The sequence below is a fragment of the Centroberyx gerrardi genome, chromosome 15 (assembly GCF_048128805.1).
Source record: "Centroberyx gerrardi isolate f3 chromosome 15, fCenGer3.hap1.cur.20231027, whole genome shotgun sequence".
Taxonomy (NCBI): domain Eukaryota; kingdom Metazoa; phylum Chordata; class Actinopteri; order Beryciformes; family Berycidae; genus Centroberyx; species Centroberyx gerrardi.
The window spans coordinates 17157477-17179616 of record NC_136011.1 but is presented as its reverse complement, the minus strand read 5'-3'; the positions used below and the strand labels follow the sequence as shown (position 1 = coordinate 17179616).

The window sequence follows — 22140 nt, the reverse complement described above, 5'->3', positions numbered from 1 at the left end:
TTGATTTGTTTTTGAAGGTTTTTATTGTAAAACACTCCTGTGATGGAACATTAAGGAATGACAGTTTCCCAGCATCCTCCAGGACTGCCATTAGAACCAGGTTTATTTGAATTAATTTGTTCCTTGTTTCTAAGTAGATAGAGATTGCTGCACCTTACTGTGTAGCCATCACACTGAGATAAAAAATAAAACTAACTTGCTAGATTCAGACTAATTAATGAGCTCGTGTGACGATAACAATGGAAATTTTGAAGATCTATTTCCTGCTTGTGCAGATGAAAAAAGCTGGTTGTTATTCAATCCCATTTTTAAATTATAATATAGCACTGCTGTACAAAACCAAACCACCACAACGGTGAGGTTATTCATTGTAAGCAGGCATGGAGGTGGGGTGAAAAGACCAATGCCATTCCAGTAATTTTAAGGGGAGCAGCATTCTGGTTCAGATTGAATACAACCTGAGTCTGCTTTTCAAAAATTACGTGTAATAAATTATTCAAATCTCTGATTGAATGAATAGTTGTATGCCTTGTGCAATGTTTTGTCCCCTGAATGCAACCTGAATGTGAGCAGCAAATTGGAGAGCAGCAGCATGTTTCTTGTCAACTGCACAACCACTTGTCTGACAGCTTTGCACAGCCTGAATTTAGCAACCAGGATGATCTGGCCAGATAACGCAGCCTGCCTAGCTCGTCTCTCTCTCTCTCTCTCTCTCTCTTAGAAAGACAATAGGAATGATTTCCAGCAGGGTGGTTTTCCGTTTCATTTAATAAATAAATACATTTTATAAATCAGGTTTACATCAACATGCATTCTTGCCATGCAACTGCATAGTATGCGTTTGCATCTCTCTCTCTATCTCTCTCGCTCTCTCTCTCTCCCTCCCTCCCTCCCTCCCTCCCTCTCTCTCTCTCTCTCTCTCTCTCTCTCTCTGGGTTTGTCTCCTGGTGTGCTCCTCCACTGTTGTCATTTCTCTTGTTAACTGCCCATATTTCAGAGCAGTTCTCATTGATAGCTAAACAACTGTCTTACTGCCCCAGATGTTCAGACTACAGCATCTGTGATACTGGAATAAATCGATCTGTAAAGATTCTGCTCCAATAAGTGTTGAGGATAACGGTCTTAATTCAGAAGATAATTTTGACATGATGACCTTTATTTCAATAAAGCATTAACATATGCAAATTTATATCAAATGTCGGATCTGATATATCACCTTTGTTATCTGTTCATTGTTAGGAAGCAGAAGAAAGATGATAAAAGAATCAAAAGAAAAGAGCAAAGAGACAGTGCAAGACAAAATGACCAAGAGACAGAAAGAACAGTGACTAAATGGGAATTTTGAATGGAGTGAACTATTGACATTGCAGTAATTCTAATTTGCCAATATGATTTAACTTCTAACGATTAACTTCTAACTTCTGTTATGATTGCTTTGGCCCGATTTTAAAAACAGAGTTTTTCATTGCTATTTCGATAATCTAAATATTAGGAAATGGCCTTTGCATACTCTGTTTTGCTGTTTTATTTGGCGGCATGACATACTGCCTCATTGGACAGAGTTCTTTTTATTCTGCATACTATTATATGGTTTTGAGCCCAAAATTGGAAATACAGAATTTTGCATTAAGAGTTATTCACTTTTAAACTTGGGTCAAAGCAACCGTAAAAAAAATGTAATCATAACACCCAGAGGCCCAGAAAGCTTTGACTAGTTTTTATTCCCAATTGATCCCTTTCTTCACCATCTGAATGGCCTCTTACTAACCTCACAAATGACAGAGATGATGACTAATTAATAAAATTAAATTGCTCTGATAATTAAAGAAAGTTCTGATATTCATCAGCTGACCATGTGACCAGTGACCGTCCGTCCATTTCCACCACTGATTAAAAGGTATTCCCTCCTGTGTTCTATTGCTTAAATCATGTGCTCATTAAAATTCTCACCACCGGATCAACTCACATTGGAGAAGCTCCTTATTCACCAGCAATGGCAAATGGATTTATGTCAAAACATTCACCCACATAAATCACCTTTTTCCATTTCCAATACTAACAAACTGCGCTCCACAGTTCCCCATCAGAGTCCAATACTCACATCCCTGTCCAGGACTCGTCCGGTGCTGTTGAGGAAGAGCCTCTGCCGCGCCGGGTCCAGTATCACCCAGTAGTCATAGTTGTCCAGCAACGTCAGCGAGATGGTTCTGCCTGGGTCTTGGGCACGGCCATTGATCTGCATGTTTTCCACCAGAACCGTACCTGCGAAGGTAGAGCAGCTTCCAGTTAATAACAGGCCCATGTTATGAGGAAAGGGAAGTTCAGCCTCACTGTTTTATTATTATGTAAGTATGTGTGGTAGCAGAGAAGGAAAGGGATTTTTAAAGAGGTCAGAGGTCATTTGATGATTTGTCGACATGTCCTTTAACACTACTCAAAAAAATATTTTATCTTAAGCGTAAATGTAATTTGCATTCATTTTAGAATTTTGTTGATGAAGAATTTTGTTGTTGAAAGAGTACAGCTGACCCCATTGCAAAGGGATTCAACCATTTCGATTGGATGATGAAGGTTCTATTATTTCAAATGATCAGGTGGTCAAAATAAACAAGTGCAAATCTGCAAAATTGTGTGCGGCTTTGATGCATAATGGATGATGTCGCAGCTTAGTAAGATAGTGATCCATAATGGTGGCCATAGAGCCAGTGTAGCAAGATAGTGAAGTGTCACCCCTAGACATCATGCAGCCAGGATCAGTAGCAATTAGAGCTGCTGCTTCATGCTGCTCGCCAATTAAAATCAAATCTTCAATCAAAACTGTTCTTGAATATTTTGACTCTCAGAAACCTAATAATAATTTGAATGCAAGTTGTTTTAAATAACATTATATGGCTATTGTTTACTGGATTCATGTAAAACAGAAAGTTTGAAGCTTCTACACCGCACAACCTTACTTAAGTAAAGTTTCACGTTTTGAAGTTAAACTGACTATGGAAGCCCTGGGACACAAAACAAAATTTCTGGATTCTGTTGGGGGATCCAATTATCTAAGCTCTGTGTGTTTTTTTTCTCCTGTGTTTATTCCAATATAATGACTGAAGAAAAGGTGAAAAAAATGTACTTTGCCAGGATCACTTTGTAATCTCTGCCAATTTCTAGTTTTCTGCTACAATGCTTTGAGAATTAGTTTTGGTAAAACTTTTGAAACTCCAACGGTTTTTTGAATTTACTCCTAAATTGCCCAGTGAACAGCAACCATAATCCTTAGAAAGCTGTGTGAATACAGCCCCAGATATCTGTAGATTGTTAGGCATATACCTTATGTAGGCAAATCTTTGGCATTGATAATTATCATCCTCAAGGGCAACAGCATCTTCTGGTTTAATTTCCAAAGCTTTTGATCAGTGAAAGATTAAACTTTGACACAGCAGCCCTCTGGGGCCGTCATCCGTAAGTCTTCCAAGTCTAAGTGTTGCTCCTAAGTGGCCAAATCAGCAGTGGATTTTCAAAATAATGGGCAGTTCACTAATAGGTTTTTCTAAAAGCAATTCTCAGTGTAGTTTTACAGAAAAAAGAAAGAAAGAAAGAAAGAAAGAAAGAAAGAAAGAAAGAAAGAAAGAAAGAAAGAAAGAAAGAAAGAAAGAAAGAGAAAAAAATCCAGCAGGTACTCTACTGGAAAATGAAAATAATGCAGGTATTTTGCAGTTAGCCTATCAATCTGCCCTAATCTCTGTTATTCAAGCATCTTAAATCCTTCACTCTATCTTTATCCAACTTTATAACAAGTGAAAATTAGCTCGGTGCTATTTACATGATTGTCAGCTATGAGCATCTTGGCAAGAAATAACTGTGTTTTCGAGTGTCATAGATACAGACAACACCTCTAATCTTATAGCAACACCTTCGATTGGGATGACAGTGTGTTTGGAGTAGGAGTAGGAGGTGTAGGAGGTGACCGACTGTTCGACCACCGATCATAATTGGCTGATAAGCGTCACCTGTGGAGGAGGAGGTCATCTGTGATTGGGCGATCAATGTTTCAACTGGCCGATTAAAAATGTTTTTAAAGTTTCAATGCAATGTGTGTAAAACCAGTGTGTGTGTTTTGAATTTCACAACCTATGATCATAGATTATAACCAGTTTAATATACTAGACAGAAGGCAGAGCCTATGCTGCTGCAATTAATTTCCAGGCACTACCAGTGGCAGTAGGTGAGTAAGCACCTCAGTCATCTAGCACACCCACATACAATTACTATGTCTGGATAAAACCTATGATTTATTTACACATGGATAGCCAGCTACAGTATGTCACGCAGCCACAAGAACAATCTGTTAAACAGAGTGCTATGTTGGAATTTTACTATTAATGCTTGCTGTGAACTTGTACATGATGTGCCATTGTTAGTGGAAAGTCTGGGTTAAAGGCATCGTTTCAATCTGCGATCAGATCAGTGACCGGCTGATGACAGTGTTAAAAAAATCGGAATTACTTCAGAAAACCTGATCAGTGCATCCCTAGAAATATACCAGTATATATACCAGTCAAGGGCATTTTTGACCATACCTACAGTATCTATTGAAGACACAGAAAACAAAGTGAACATCGTTACCCTATTCAAGAGCTTACCTCATCAGATAGTCAACCAAATGTGCTTACAACATTACCATCTTAACACTAGGGCTGGAAGATATTGACAAAAAATCTAATTGTGATTATTTAACAGAATACTGCAATTGTGAATTACATTGCGATTCATATCATCACAAGCTTTAAATCGTTTAAAGAAAAGTGATTGCGTAAAAAAAAATAGACATCAGTCTGCAGCATTTAGTGTTAGAGTGTTACAGAGTTTGTTAGAGTTTGATGAAAGGTTTTCACCAATGTTGTACTTGATTAATGGACCAAAGATTACCCAGAGCTCTACAGCTCTTTTTAGACTTTTTTAGACTAACTTTGCTTGAAATCCATGTTTGACGCCCCTCCCTTAAGCCATTAATTGCAGCCTCTGTGATTTGGAAATTGCAGAAGTTCATATTGCGATTTTTTTTTTTAGATTGATTGTTCAGCTCTACTTAACACACCATAATAAATGATTCCTCTACAGAAGGAGAGGTACAGTACATAAAGCTGGCACATACTGTAGTTAACAATCATAGTACTATGGGGAACTGTCGCAGTATGCAATGCCCAAGCAGTCAATCAACCGTCTGCATGCTAGTAGAAGTTACTACTGCAGGTTCAAGCAAGTGAGTTAAAGTGAGCAACATGGCCATCAGCAGGCCCCTAAAGCTTACTACCTCAGTCCATTCAGACATGCACAGTTCAACACCGACTTCATCAAAATCCTACAGTCTCTTACCCAAGATCGGAACATGTAGATGTGTGCCAGCACTGCTGCCTAGCATAAAAATAGGACTTTTACTGAGTTCTTATAAGTTTTATGTGTTAAGTGTTATCTCTTTTGGCTGACTGACATGCTCTTCAGAAACCAGATCTGCCCAATACCTCCCATCTGTACTCAACACCTGACTCCTGTCTCCTAAGTATGTGATTTTCTTAGACTATGTACACTGGTTTCTCCCGAGTGTGAGTTTAGTCTGAAGAGGCTCAGCCATATACAGATGTTAGGATATATACACTAGAAACACTTAACGACAAGTCTCACCAGTCCACCAGCTGTAAAACCTAAGAGGGTGGTGGTATCTTAATGGGCTTTTTAATTACTGCCCATACCGTTTGTATTTTATGGTTTCATAAAATTGGTTTATCCATTTTGCAGAGTCACCCAGACTCAAGCAGGATCACAGATGGAGGAGTGATGGGAAGCCTCTGCATTATAATTATAATTTACACTCCTCCATTTTTATGCTATTAATGACTGTGCACCCTGTTTGCAGCACTCAGAGTTTGATGCATCTGTGTTGTGATCACAAGGACTTATAATTATCTCTGTCTCACTTGGACTGAACTCCATTTGAAAAATGGATCTTCTAAGAATTTAATTTAAAAGTCAAAAGCCGCTCCCTGTTGCTGGTTCGTTAATCTAAAACACAGCTTTTCATAAATATTTCTGCCTCAGTAACTTGAGCGGTGGGCTACATCTTTTTGAAACTCTCAGGTCATAAATTACATGGCTGATAATATTACAAGGGAGGGCAAAGGAGCCTCCCTTCTTTCTCAAGTTAATTGGACTTCAGCTGTTCTGCTGTGACTGTGGCAGCCCTCCCACTATTCTGGTCACTTCCTCTCTCAATCTTAAAGTCACACAGCAAAGTTGTTGCATTCTCTCCTTCAGTCAAGATGGTACCAGAGTTTGTCTAGAGCTACAAAAGCAAGTGTTACTCAGAGTACCCCCATATGTGCACTTAAAAAAATAAAAAATAAAAATAACTCTAATATCTTTGGTAGCCTGTGGCTTGCTCTCAGGCAGGGTCATTTCCCACACAGCAGCCCATCTCCTGTCAGAGATGCCTCTGATCTAGGCTTCACAGTAGAGTAACCCCACAGAGGGAGGACAGGGGGCTTACTTTTATCCCAAATATCAATAGTGTTGGCATCCCTAGAATATGGCACCACATAAGTCTCGAAGCATATTTCTGATAGGCCTCCAGGTTCAGCTCCAAAGACAGTTGGCTGCACTAAGGTTCATTGGTATCAAGCATGAAGTCTTATCAGAGATATGCTTCGACCTTAAACTATGTCGTTGTATATGAAAAAGTTTAAATAGATTCAGGTGCCACAAGGCAACAAACCAAATTAGATGATTAGTGGGTATGGAGGAGGAAAATCTTTCATGTGGTGTTGAAGCAGATAATTCATGACTCCTAACATCTTCATTAACAACAGAGCAATACAAACAGCCGCAGGACAATTACCGATGCAGAGATTTGCCAAAGGCTTGGATCAGTCAATAAAACACTTAATTTTCTCTCTACTTAGGTTTGACAGAGGGAAGGTTTATTCACTTTTGATCTCTGAGAAATACAATAAGAATTGTTTTTTTAATTTATTTTTCAAGAAGTGAGCAGATAAAATACAAAAGCTAAAACAAAAAAATGCCTTTGGCATTCAGAAACATGGGTACAGTGGAATCAGATCAGTAATGTGATTCTCTGATACCACCTCCTCTAAACCTGCAGGAATATTTTAAATCTGAGCAACAACAAAGAGAAGGATGTTTTGAAGAGGCACACCTAGGGAGCGAATGTGGTCAAATGATGTGGCTGATAAAAGAGGGTATAAACCTCTGGAGCAAATCTGTAATATAGATGATCAGACTCTGTCTTGTATACAGCAGACAGCGCTCATAGACAACATATTTTCCAGAACATCACATAAGCTACTCTATGAGAGTGTGCTTCAAAGTAAAGCATCGGGAACATCTGAAAATGCAAAGCAAGTCTGAGATGCTGATGAAGTTCACCATCCAACTGTCATAACTGATACTCCCAATGCCCAATCTCCACACACACACACACACACACACACATACACACACAGACTCAGACTCCCTTTCTATCTCACTCCGGCACAAATTCACATAAACACATACACACATACACACCAGCTGTCAAGGGACCCACCCTGCAGCACCCATTGCCAGCTAAAAATATGTGCTAAGTTACAGCCGCCTCCAAATGAGGAGGGATGTTATACCACAGCCATCTTAGCACTCCAAATGCTTAATAACCTCTAATTACTTTTGATGTAATTTGACGTGAAGAAACATCTGTCTGTTTATGCATTTCTGCCAAAGTAAACTAGAGTCAAAGAGGCAAAGGAGAAGAGCAGCAGCTGTTTCATTCAGTAACAGCGATACCAAGAGGTGTTTTGAGAAACAGCGTCGCAGCAATCTCTTCCTCTGGAGGAATGTAAAGTATTTTCTTTACTTCCTTTTTATGCTGGCTGAGGTGTTAGTCATAAGTATGCTCATACTGAGCTTATATGGAGCCCTGGGCATAATCGTGTCAATGCAGGGCATGAAATTAACAGCCTGCCATCCGCCAAAAGTGGGTTAATTTCAGCCTGGGTGAAACTATCAACTTTGTCATGTTGGCAGGCAGCTAATTTGCCTCCGTGTATGGCCAAATAATAAGTTAACATTTCTTCTGATTGCAAAAGTGGTCTATGAAAATCAGTACAGTACAATAGTCTTGTAATGTTAAACCATCTCACAACTGACTGCAGCTCTGTCCTTATCCCTGGTCTCAACCGGACTGCCTCTGCCAAACCTCATCCCCAGGCTACGGAAACATTTAATACTACATTGTGCTTCCAAATGACAGTCTTGCCTCCTGTGCAGCTCTTCTGAGATAGCGGTAATATAGGCATAGTTTATTACAGCAGCCTTTTCATGAAATACTTCATTACCAAACAAACAAGCGACGCAGAATTGCCACATGGTAAGTGGTGGCGACAAAAGTTAGCTGTTAGTAGAAGGCCTATAAACCAGTCAGTGCACCCCGTAGCTCTCAGTGCTCATTATGGCTCCAAAAGCTTACTGATACCTGGGTGACTTCACAGAGTCAGAACAAAATGAGACTGAAACCTGTCTTTTCCATTAACTCATATACTGTTCCCTTTACAGCACAGCACAAAAGGTGATTAGACCTACTCAGAGAATGTTATTAGGTTTTATCCACCTTCATCATCGTATGGTTTTCTGCTTAAAATTATTGTATTGGACATGAAACTGACTAAGGTTAGCATAGCAAGAGCTGCTTGGGTAAAATAAGACGAGGTGTGCCTACAGGTGGCCGGGCCATTCTGCTTCTATGGTGCGTGGACTATTGGCCTGATGGGGATGCTATATATAAAGGTCAAAATTTCTAACTTTGAAAGGCCATAACTGCTAGATCGCTGATCCGATTTTGACAAAATTTAGAGGAATAATGCATTTTGGCAGTGTCTTCTGGTGTTTACAATAATTACACTAATTGGCCTGATGGGAGTGCTATAATTAAAGGTCAAACTTTTTAACTTTGAAAGGCCATAACTCCTACACTGTAAGTCTGATTTAGATGAAGGGTCCTGTTTTTGTGCATCAAGGTGCAACCACTTGTGCAACTTCACAGCAATACCGCACTTAGGCATGACCAGCATGACCACATATATACAGCACCCGGAATATGCTTCCATGGGCAGATGATGTCCCTTTTTAAGTTGAATTCCCATTTCTCAAGATATTGAATTCCCTGTCATCATGTTTTCCATGCATAATAATGCACATTGACAGCTTTGTGTTCACACAATAACCACATTTGCAAATACACCTAACTTTGAGTAAAACAAAATGTTTCCATTTTTATGTTGTTTGCATGTAGTTTGTTTTACTTAAAGAAAGTCCCTACGCGTAGAATATTTATCTCAATACATCATTCTCAAATTAATTTTGATAGCATAGTTTAATTAGTATTGACACTTCCCTCTAATGTGCTCCCCTGCCCATTTGGACCCGATCAATGTCATGATGACCCACGAAATTACAGAATGGGCACAGGCTGGAGAAAAATCTGCTTTCGCCCAATGAAATTGCGACTTCGCAAGGTCACAGTGCTTGATCTGCGGCTGGCACTAAATTAGGGCTTGGAACTTGCTACACAAAACTATCCCTTCAAATTACACTGATTGGGCCTAATGAGGGCGCCATAATTAAAGGTCAAGTTTTATACTCCAATGTAATATGTCAGACACCAATGGTCCGATTGGAGGGATGATGCATCTTCAAATCAAATCAAATTTAAGTTTACACTTCCAGCAAAACAGGTTTGTCACAAAGTGTTTTACAGAGTAACAGAGGACACAAATACAATTCAAAAACATGTGAAGACAAACACAACAGAGTCGCTGAGATCTTGTATGTGTTTGTTTGCATGTGTGTGCTTGCGTATGTGTATGTATGTGTATGTGTATATGTATATGTGTGTGTGTGTGTGTGTGTGTGTGTGTGTGGCTTCACCCACATGTGCAAAGTGAATGTGAATATGAGAGAGTTCTGGAAATAGATGAAGCAGTGGCAAACATAGCAAGCAGGACTTTCTGGCAGGGAAGGGAGGAAAGGAATAGTGTGTGTGTGTGTGTGTGTGTGTGCGATGGTGGTTTGTTAGGGATGTTAAGGTCGGATGTAGGCCATGTTAAATAAATGAGTTTGGGCTTAAAGACATAACAATGTCTGATTCACTGACATGTGAAGGAAGCTGGTTCCAAAGACGGGAACCATCATAGGAATAGCAGCATCCTGTGAGCGGAGGTTGTAGGTATGTTTGTAGGGATCAAGTATGCCTGAGATGTATTGAGGGGCAAAACCATTTAATGCATCTTACTACTGATTGGCCCAAGGGGCGCCTGCATCACTTGTGGGGGCAGACGTGTTTACTTGTTCCTCTTTTGCATAACATTGTTAATGCATTTTCCCCGTTCTTCACTAATTTCCTGTCAGAAGAAGTCAACTGGGTAACCCCTCTATCAGCTACCCACTCACTACCACTACAGATAAATCTCATACCACTTATCACTTACCATGTTGTGGTAACAGCACGAGCAAAAAGAAGACAAATCTGCTCGTAGGTAGAGATCAGTGCTCCAGATATGCCTGAATTTTTTATTTTCTCTCATGTCACACATTAAATTATTTAAATATTGCAAACTATTTAATTGTTTCATGTCTCAAACACATTAAGAAAACAATTTGTTTTAATTTAAAGATGTCACTACATGAGTAGATTAAACATGTATAACTTTAATCGAACAAACACAAGTATAGATAGATGTGATCAGTAATACATAATCAATTAGTTCTCTGAGAAATGATGAATTAAATGACTTCCCTTTCTCCCTGCAGGGAGAGACCTTGCAGTGGGCACGTTATTGTTGTAAGGTGTTAATGTTATACAGCTGACTAACGTCTCAGTATTCTGACATATTTGCTTACAACATCAACGCTAGCGGCTGGTGTGGGAAACCGTTATCAAACCAAACTAACTAGTTGCTTACGTCTATGGTCAGTTACCACAAGCAGGCTAACAAGCTACTGTAGCAGGCCCGTATATATATTTGCATTTTCAACATCAAAATACCTAATCCGAATACACTATTAGCATTTTAATAACTGATGACACATGAGCCATATTATTGAAATTAATATTGTCTACTTACATTTGTAGTCTTTTGAATTTGGACTACGGCGAGCACCAGGAACTTCATCGTCCGCCTGCATGCTCATTTTACGTAACACTTAGAATGTTTAGTGTGAATTGTATGCAGTTTCCAAAGCAACGCCTCACACCTCTGCAGCATGAGCCACGCCTGCAGGAATCATGGAGCCTAGCTGGTTTTAAAATGTCTGATATTTGTTTAACATGCTCAAAAGGTTGGAAAAAAACAACCTCTTGGGCTGGTCGCCAGCTCCGGATACCTGCTGGCCCAGCCAAAACATACCCACAGAAAAATGTGTCTCCAGTTCTATGTGGTGATATACCGCACAGAACTGCCAGCCTAGTTGTTAAGGCTGGCTGGTTTTATTCAATATTCCAAAAATCATTTGAATCTCCAGACAGAAATGAAGATGATGGAAAATCAGACTCCATACAGTAATCCCTATTTCTCCCTCACTTACACAGCCTCCACCACAATTGTATCATCAGATTCCCTTGTGATTTTTTATTATGTTAACAGATGTCACACAGCGATCAAATGATCTAAATTTTTAAATAAATGCGACACATTACTATTTACTTTATAATTTCACCAGCACTCGCAGCATAGTTGGGATGGAAATGCACTTCTCTCGGTGGAACGCTGCCATTACTTTTGATTTTAAGTCATAATGCTGCTTCAAGAAAGCAAATTGGTCCAGGAATCGAGGCGGCATATTCTGTCAGTATTACTTGCATAAATTTGCAACACTATGCACTGTGCTATGCTGTTTTGATTTGTAGGCTGCACTATGGTTTGGTGAGACCTGCCATGCACTGCTCTGCCTGCATCCTATCTACAGTGGTATAACGGTGAATGACACTCAAGTTGGTCATAATATTTTTGTATGGCAGCAGTTTCTACTCTTGTGCTGTATGTGTCCTACTCTTTCCCATGTGGGCGTGTTTCATCTGTTGTTAATCATATAGTCTAAAAAATAATAATAATAATGATAATAATAATAACAAGAGAATAACACCTAATTGACGGTGTGTCTATGTGCAGCTAAAATTCCAATGTTGTAATGTATTTTTGTGTTCCAAAAGGGCCTTGAAAATTTTTAATTGTCCCCTGTTATCCTTCCCATACAAACATATACACATGCACAGGGTGGTACACACCTCCTGGCAGACATTTGCTATTGTCTATTTACAAAACATTTATTTAATCATGCAGGCACAGATGAAGGATGTTTTCATTGAATTTATGCGTCAATATGTACCTTTAAATGCCCCCTTCCCCAGACACATACAGACACACTTTAATAAAATTCTCGTATAAAACTTCCCTTTCTGAAATTTCTTACACTGCAGTATGTCGACAATTTTCATGACTAATGAGACTTCAAACATTGTATCCATATAGAACTGGATTCAGACTGTGCGAAATTACATGTGTCTTTCGTGGATAGAAATACACCAATTTGCGCTCTTCGTATTCAGCTTTTGCCTTTTTGATGTGTGCAGTGAGGATTTTGGGTGTGCCTTCACTTGAGCACAGGTTCATTCAAAACCTTAGCTTCTTTATCCTTCCCATGGGTATTCTGGAAAATTGGGCCATGGGTAATTTGCTTTTTCATGACTTTCTGCTTGAGCATTGCCTTTATATACAGTGTGCCTTTAATTCAGTTTTGTTTAGGCTGACTGCGCACTGAGATTGAATTGGCGACTTGCCCTAATTGGATAAAAACACGCTGTAATAAACTATACTTTACAAAATCTGAATTGATTTAGGGTATTCTGCATTTTTTGAATTATGCAGCCTATAATTCCATTTGATTGTAGGTTCACCTTCCAAACATGGATTGACTTTAACAAACAATTGCGCACAGAACTAAGGTAAATGTGGTGGAAGTTTTCTGTAATAAAGAGACTTGGAGATGAGAAGTTGTCCTTCTGTTATCTTTATTGCTTGCAAGCAAGACGCAATGCCCACCCAACGAGTGTGTGAGACAAAGAGCGAACCAATGTGTTTTGTCCACCCTTTTTATAATCATGTAGTAGAAGTACATCTTAGTCAACTTGCCTGGTTAGATAAAGGTTAGATAGGTGTGGCGCTGTAATGGCGACAGGTGGAGAGGCGTCTATCAGCGTGCATTACCTGGTTTTGCATGTGTTTGCGTTTGTCGAGTGGCAACTACAGCAGTAATTTCTCAAGAGCCCTGTACAACACATTAGTCAACTGGATTATTTTGTCTTATTTATTTTGCATCAAGTGACAATCATGAGGAAATGGATTTCCCTACTGCTGATGTTCCTGTTTTGGACAATCGAGTCGTTACTGGCAACACCCGTGGGAACAAATGCTCTTGGAGGCGGAATATTGCAGTACACTCGGGAGAATATACTGCTGCTACGAAATCTGGACTACTCAGCCCCGAAACTGGACGACTGTTGGGAGTTAATAACAAAGCAGCGCGGAGAGGGCCGCGATCAGCGGGACAAAGTGCCCAAGAGGAGGCGGGGGAGAAGGGGGGGAGTTAGGCAGAGACTGAAGAGACTCACCGGCACACAGGTATGTCCGCCGCTCCCCTCTATCATGCTTGCTAATGTCCGATCTTTACACAACAAACTGGACGAATTACAAGCAAATATAACATGCCAGTGGGCATACAAGGAGGCCAGTCTGATCTGCCTCACGGAGACCTGGCTTGACAACACGATCGCCGACTCAGAACTCTCTCTAGATGGCTTCGGGACCCCACTCAGATTAGACTGGGACACTGTGAGCAGCCAGAAGAGACACGGGGGGGGGGGGGGGTTATGTGTGTACATAAACAGGGCATGGAGTAAGACTGCTAATGTGAAGGATTCCTGCTGTACACCTGATATAGAGCTGCTAGCCGTGACATTTAGACCTAAGTATCTCCCCCGTGAGTTCGGTCAGCTTGCTTTAGTGCTTGTTTACATCCCACCATCTGGCAACGTCACACGCGCGTCAGAGGCTATAGCCACGTGCGTCCATCGTATTGAATGCGCATCTCCAGACTCCCCTGTCCTCATCCTTGGGGATTTCAACAGCTGTAGGCTGAACAAAACACTCCCGACTTATCAGCAGTATATCACATGCGCCACCAGGGGTGATAAAACAATTGACCTCTGTTATGGCAATGTTAAGAACGCATACAAAGCCCACAAAAAAATACCCCTTAGTACTGCGGACCACAATGCTATCCATCTCATCCCTGCCTACCGCACAAAGTTACAGAGGGAGGGCGTGGTTAAGAAACTGGTGAAAGTATGGGACAATAATGCATGTGAGACATTAAAGGGCTGTTTTGACTGTACAGAGTGGGAGGTGCTAACTCAGGGGGGCAGTCTAGAGGAGGCTACTGATGTTGTCACTCACTACATCACCTTTTGCGAGGAGATGATAGTCCCCACAAAATCTGTCAAGGTATTTTCTAACAATAAGCCCTGGATCACAAAAGCTCTGAAAGTCACACTCAACGAAAAGAAAATAGCATTTAACTCAGGAAACAGAACTGAGTCCAAACTCATTCAGAACAAGTTGAACAAACAAATAAAAGAGGCCAAGAGAGTGTACAAGGAAAAGTTGAGAAGCTCTTCCAGGAAGGCAAAGCCAGGGACGCCTGGCGAGGTGTTAAAACACTGGCTGGCCTCCCTAATAATCCAACCATACCCAGATCTGAGGCAAAAGACTGTGTCAGCATGGCAGAGAACTTGAACAACTTCTACTGCAGGTTTGACCAGCACAACTTCACACTGGAGAGGGAGGAGCTAATATCTGACCTGGCTACCATGTCACTCACCACTGCAAACCTGGAACTGCAGCCTGGGGAGGTAGAACTCACTCTGAAGAGGATAAACCCAAACAAAGCACCTGGGCCTGACCAGATCTGTGGCCGCCTGCTGAAGGCCTGCTGCAGTCAACTGTCCGGTGTTTTCTGCGAGCTCTTCAACCACTCCCTGGCAGAACACTCAATCCCTACAATATGGAAATCCTCTATTATTTGTCCAGTACCCAAGAAAAGCAACCCCACCTGTGATAACGACTACCGACCTGTAGCCTTAACATCCCTGGTAATGAAAAGCTTTGAGAGGCTTGTTCTTTCCCAGTTACAGAAGGAAGTGGGCGTGCACACTGACCCTCTCCAGTTCGCATATAAACAACATAGGGGGGTTGATGATGCTGTTCTGACACTGCTGCACCATGCTTATACCCACCTTGAGAAGCCCAAGGCATATGTCAGAATGGTCTTTGTGGACTTCTCAAGCGCCTTTAACACAGTGCAACCCCACCTGATGGGTCAAAAGCTGCTCCAAATGGACGTCAATTCACATCTGATCCTCTGGGTCCTTTCATTTCTGATAGGGAGACATCAAGTGGTCAGAATCAACGGTCAGCTCAGCTCTACTCGAACCATCTCCACTGGAGCCCCACAGGGCTCTGTAATTTCACCTGTGCTCTTCACTCTGTACACTGATAACTGCAGGAGCTCAGACCCAGAAATAATCTACATCAAATACTCTGATGACACAGTCATTGTGGATACCACTAACTCTGAAGGGCAGCTCCAAGCTGAGATGGACACATTCTCAGAATGGTGTAAGGGGAATTGCCTTGACCTCAATGCCTCCAAGACCAAGGAGCTGGTCATTGATTTCCGTCATGGACAGTCCACCATCCCTACACTGGAGGTCAATGGCCAGGCCATAGAGAGAGTGGAGGCATACAAATACCTTGGCACCACAATTGACCACAAACTCACCTTCAAACCTAACAGTGAACTCATCTTCTCCAAATGTCAGCAACGCCTCTTCTTTCTGAGGAAACTCCATAAACTCCAGGTCCACCGATCAGTTCTACTAGCTTTCTACAGGTGCTTCGTTGAATCCATCATCACCTTCAACATAACAGCCTGGTTTGGTGCTTTGAGTAACATCCACCGTAATCCTCTCAACAAAATCATCAGAATGAGCAACAAAATCATTGGACTGGACCAAGAACCACTAAGCAGCATCTACAGCAGACGGTGTAAAATGAAAGGACTACAAATAGCCTCGGATATCACACACACACTACACAACCAATACAGCCACCTACCGTCAGGCCGCAGATACAGGTCACTCCCATTCAAGACCAAGCGGGCCATGTCAAGCTTCGTGCCTACTTCTATTAGACTTATTAATGCCTGAGCTAGCTTGGGTGCTTGATCTTATTTATTACTGTTTATTTATGGACATTATTAAGCACACTTAACCCTATGGCGGACATCTTAACTGTTTTAAGCTGCACTTGTATGTTGTCCACTCTGTGTTTGTCGTTTGTCTGGATATATGTTGTGTATGCACGGACGCTTTTACACAAATGAAGTTCCTAACGGATAAATAAAGTTATTTTGAATTTTGAATTTGAATTGAAGAAACAGCTGAGTCATGCGAAGTCCGACACTTATTCTTATACTTGAAACATTATGCGATTAGGGTGCATCTGTGCATAACAAAATCCAGTTCCTACCGGTCACTCAAGGCCGTCTCTGGGCAGAACCTTTGTTTATCTCAAACTGGTGGAGAACGGAAAATTTCTGAAGGCAGAGACAGCATTCAATTGAGGAATGAGATTGTGCTTAATACATAATGAATAGAATGGTATATAATGGTATTGTGGCGGACTCGATAGACATTATTCACCATAATCTGTGGTTTGGGTATGTTTAACACACACAGTTATATTGTGTGCTTCTCAGGGTTAAGGAGACACGGTCCCTTTAAGAAAGTCTGGTTTTCTGAGTCTGACGTCAGCTCGACGTAATGTTGTGTTTTTGAGCGCGAGGTAAATTGTCTTGCTCTGTGGGTTAGAAATAAATGACACACGAGTTGGTGTAGTCAACGAGAGAAGTTGTCCGTCTCCGTATTCCTGCCACTTCTACAGTATAATATAATTTCCACTACAGTAAATATGATAGCTTCCCACAAGTCTGTGGAAATTATTTGCCATTGTACATGTAAGCCTATCAGTGCAATAGAGCTACATGTTTATAAGTTACCACAAGTTTACCACATCACTTGCACCAGGCACTCACCATGGCCTCATCATTGCCATCAGCGTCCCATGGATCTGGGTGCATAGGTGCAGTTATGCCTCAGCTCAGGGATGTAATGAAGCATGGCATGTTTTTGCCAGTGTTAAAAGAACTGTATCACCAGAAGTATTGATACATCTGAACCTAGACGCCAAAAGTACTTTCCACAACAGCCCTTTTAGCACTGTGTACCGTGTTGTAGTGCTGTTTGCTCGGGGCCTTAGGGTCCTGGACTTGTTACAGTCTAGTCTTCCTAACACACCAACTCAGTGTTCATAGAATGTTGTCTTTTCGTATTCGTATAAATCTACAGTGGTCACATCTATACAGTGGATTGCAGCTATGATGTTTGGAAAGCATGCGATACAATCTGTCCTTGATCAGGTCTTTTTTATGTGTACAGTGTGTCAGGCAGTGGGAGACCTAAGATATTCCCACAGAGCCCTTTAAAGAGACAGACAGCCTTTGAAAGTAACTGTTGCCAGGATGAAGAGGGCACATGGATGGATAGGATGATCCATCTTTCATGATTCCTTAAAAGCTTGAGCACATAAATGGCAGGGCACTTTTTGACCGCTTAGTTGAGGAGAGTGGTCAAATTGTCGATGCATGGAGATGTCTTGTTTTACACCAGAAAAGCCAAGGGGAGCGCTAGACATTGCAGAGCTTTGGGTGCGTATTTGACTTAAGTGTGCATCACAATAATCCTAATGTGAAACTGGACAAGCCTTGATTCATATATTCATCACCAATATGCCTCCTGCAGGAAGCCGCTGATCCCCGTGTGTGAATCGGAAAATTGTGGCACACTCGTGAAAACTGAATTAAGCACCACTGCATAGTGCTTAAGTGAAGGTCTGAATCAGACACAGCCAGTATCTGTGAATATCATAAATGAAACAAATCCCTCCGAAGCTCAAATTCCAAGAACCAAGCTTTTCATCTGTGATGTCATACTGATTTACAGCCTGGAGCTGCTCCATTGATAATGAACGGGAGACTGACTTTGTACATTCCTGGAATGTTAGCTCAAAAAGACATTGTGAGTATTGGTACTGACTCCTTTGCCATCATGTTCAGTTCATTCTCTATGCAGCTGTACATTGGAATGACATCAGAGATGGGGCGAAACTCTTCTCTCTTGATTCTGGCGGAGACAGTGACGAATGTTCACTAAAACAGACCAAACTGTTATAGGCATAGGAATGACATGAATATTTGAATGCTGAAGTCTAACTTTAATCCGAGCAGTATTCCTTGATCATATTAAATAATGAGTATTGCAGGTCTTGATACAAAATAATTAATTCCAAAACCCTACACTGTATATTTGTGGAAAAACTGTTGCCTCCGAAATCCACCAATTCATATTCCAAAAACAGATGACGCCATTCTCAAAAATACTATTTTAAGATAGCTAATAACTTTGGTAGTAAAATGTTGCCCTTCAATTTCACGCAGCAGTCATTTTGTACAAATGCATGGCACTATCTTCAATTTGTGGAAATCAAAGTGAAACTCTTTCCAGATGTCACGATATACCTGAACTTATCAGGAAGCATGAAGATTCTGCTGGAACCATACTTTAAGAACATAAAGTATGCAGCAAAAATATATTCAAAGCCAAGAATGCCAAGAAAAGCCAAATACTGGGATAACCGAATACTCAGCACTCGCTTCTCAGTCTTGCACTGTCGGTCCCTGGTGCTAAATCTGGTGTGAGTGAAAGCATTCTGATTAGCTTAAAGCCCCATCACACTCTCAGTCAGCCAGACAGACCCAAGGCTCTTCAAAATGCAAGCCCATTAAAAATACTGCTGCACACATACACATTCTCAAACAGCGTGCCCATCTAAAAACACAAGGCCTCACTGTATCCGCCTGCCTACTTCTCCCTCTCTCTTGGTTTGTCATTCACAGCCATTTCATCCCTCTCTGTCTCACTTGTGAGTAACTAGAGGGATTGTGTGATTATTTTCCAGACCTAAGCAATGGCTAGAGAGATCAAGGCTGCTGGTGCCAGTCTGGCTCAGCCTCAGCACACAGTTGAGCTGTGGATGGCAATGAGCTCCTTAACAATGTCCCAGCAGCATACCTTGTCACTCCATTTTGTGCTTATTACCACAATCTAAAACCAAGGGCAAATAAGTTATTTTTCTTATCCTTGTGCCACGCGTCTCCTCAAGAATTCTGCCAGCCTGGCATCCTGGGGTGAAGCAACGAGAAGCTACAAAAGCATGTCTCAGCAGTCGGCGCGCTCCTGGGGCCACTCCGCATCAAATGTAAAGGTGGACTTTACCAAACTTTGGCAACTAGCCATTCAATTTAATTACCTACTGAGGGAGGTAAACAGTAGGCGGGGTAGACTTTTGAAAGAGACAAACATAGCTCAACTGTTCCCCATTAGTCCAACACAAAGTTATGCCCATATAGATTGGATAGGAAATGCAATTCTCATAATATATTCGCAACCAATCAGATTTCAACTTGCACAGCAGCCTTCCTACTGTTGGGCAACAGATACTGTATATTCTGTATGCAATTTTGAATAATCTATTCGGAAATGAGATCTAATTATGAAATATGAGTGACCAATCTTTTTAATGTCTGCTCAGCCTAATGCGAGGATTAAGCCAATCCAGGATCTCATTACAATGTGCTGGAAATTAATTGATGAATGCTCTGTATCTCATTAACAGTGGAAATGCAAATTACCGGCTAACAAACACACAAACAGATCCAACAATATAGTGTATAAGAAGTGTATCAGGGTTTTTCTAAAAAGAATTGTGATGCTAATATATCATAATTCTTTGTATGACTGTATCATGTTCATGTTAAATATTTTGATACTTTTTGAAGAGAAAAATAAGACTGTAGATTTCACCAAGTCTGAAAAAGAAACTTTACAGTAAATTCAATTACGTTTTTAAGCTATTGGTGGAATAGCTGAACACATGTATGTTGTGTGCACACAAACACACATGCACGCATGCGCGCACACACACACACACACACACACACACTCACACACACACACACACACACACACACACACACACATGTGGTTGCTTCCAATAGTAAAATCAGAACATTACCCTCTTTTACAATGCAGAATCCCAATATACTTCAAAAGCAAAAATCCACATTAAAACATAAGTCCCATATGTTGTTACCATTGACCATTAGTGAAAATGAATTAAAAGACGAGTTCATGAGTTGATGAGTTCACAAACTGAACTCATCAAGCAGTAAAACCTGGGACCTCTCCACTGACAATGAGCTGCAGTCTGACTCCAAAGACTCAAGGATGTTTTGATTATGCTTAATTTCATTGCAGTGCTAACAGTTATGAGCCAGAAAATGCCAACATCATTAAAATCACCCTGGGCACCATTACGGCATCCACAAACTTGGCCTCCTGTTCACTGTCAATGGAGCAGCTCCAGGGTTTGTCTCCTGATCATGCCATTGAGACAGCGTTGGCTCTCTAGCTTTGGGATAGACTTGTTCATGTTTATAAATCCTTTAAGATGTCAATTCTGCTTCAAGGAGCATTTTCTGTTTAAGAACCTCACTCATCACAGAATCTGAAAACTATTGTACCCTGTTTTGTTACAAGTTACATTTAAAGTGTTACACTGATATCTCTATTCTATTGGGCCACGGTACAGTGCAGTATACAGGCGACAGTAATTCTGTTCTATAGTCTTTCCACGTAAATATGGGTAGATGCTGCAGTGAAAATACACCCAGGATTCCCTTAGAGAGATGTGAATAAAAAAAACAACAAATATTCTACGATGACAACATTAATCTAAGCTGACAATCCCACCATATTCGGGAGAAAACCAATTGAATAATGCAGTGTGGGTTTTGTGCTCATGCCAGAACTAGCACTCATAAAAAGGCATTTTACATCACCCTCTAAACAAAAAAAAGGAAAACTACAGTGCTGAGGGAACCTAAAATTGTTTGAATTTAGTGCAGAATGTTTACTTAATATCTTGTGATTTTCTCTGATCAAGCATAAAGTAAACACATTAAGTTAGATTTAGCAATTTGACTCAGAGGTGATTTGCATTGCAGAGACTGAGCGTTCTACATGGTTATTGAAAATCACATAGAAAGACAAATACGTTCATGCAAATGATGATACAGTACAGTGCAACACATGAAAGGCCTGGTTCTATGGCGTAATGAGGGTAAACACAGAGGCAAAGTGATTTACTACAGAAACACAAGTAATTATGCTGACCGTTTATCTCCACACTATACTGTAATTGCTGTCTTTATTTGCACATCAAACACTAAAATACGTTCTACACTTCTAAGGAAAACAACAGCATTAACACGTCTAGGACTCTAATTAGGGGCAAGCAGACTGGGAGGTACAGGCTGGGGTTGGCCACTTCAGATTTGATAAACACAGGTTTTTATCTTCTGGAAACTAGAGAGAGTTTACCATGAATCATGTCAAATAAAAACAATACACTGTTATGCACACAAACTTTACAAAAGATCAGTCTTGTATGACATAGTTATTGTGTATATGTAATTTGAAAGAACAGGTGTATAGCAAAGAAAATACAAGCAACATGAGCCTCACTGAATATCCCCCCCTCCCCTTTTGCTCTCTAATCCACAAGGAGCAGGTGTTGTGCACTAATCCTGGCCTTTCAGCCACTCTCTAATTATATATTGCTACCCCAGCAATCATTACAACTGGACGTGATCATAGCACTGAACAAAGACCTGTGTGTGTGTGTGTGTGTGTGTATGTGTGTGTGTGTGAGAGAGCGAGAGAGAGACAGAGAGAGAGATAACACATTCAAATCCTAATCAGACATCTGCAGTAAATTATAAAAAAGTAGAACTCACAAACCCATGCAACAT

At 40.8% G+C, this 22140-nt stretch overlaps 1 protein-coding gene across 3 annotated transcripts in view; it reads right to left on the bottom strand.

Annotated features, from left to right (window-relative positions):
- LOC139929191 (protocadherin-15-like) overlaps positions 1-22140 on the bottom strand; it is a 140296-nt gene that overhangs the window by 96474 nt on the left and 21682 nt on the right. For all 3 annotated transcript variants that reach the window (XM_071922011.2, XM_078288689.1, XM_071922010.2), the window contains exon 4: positions 2102-2262. In XM_071922011.2, coding sequence (XP_071778112.2) covers positions 2102-2262 — 161 coding nt within the window. The remainder of the gene's footprint in view (positions 1-2101; positions 2263-22140) is intronic.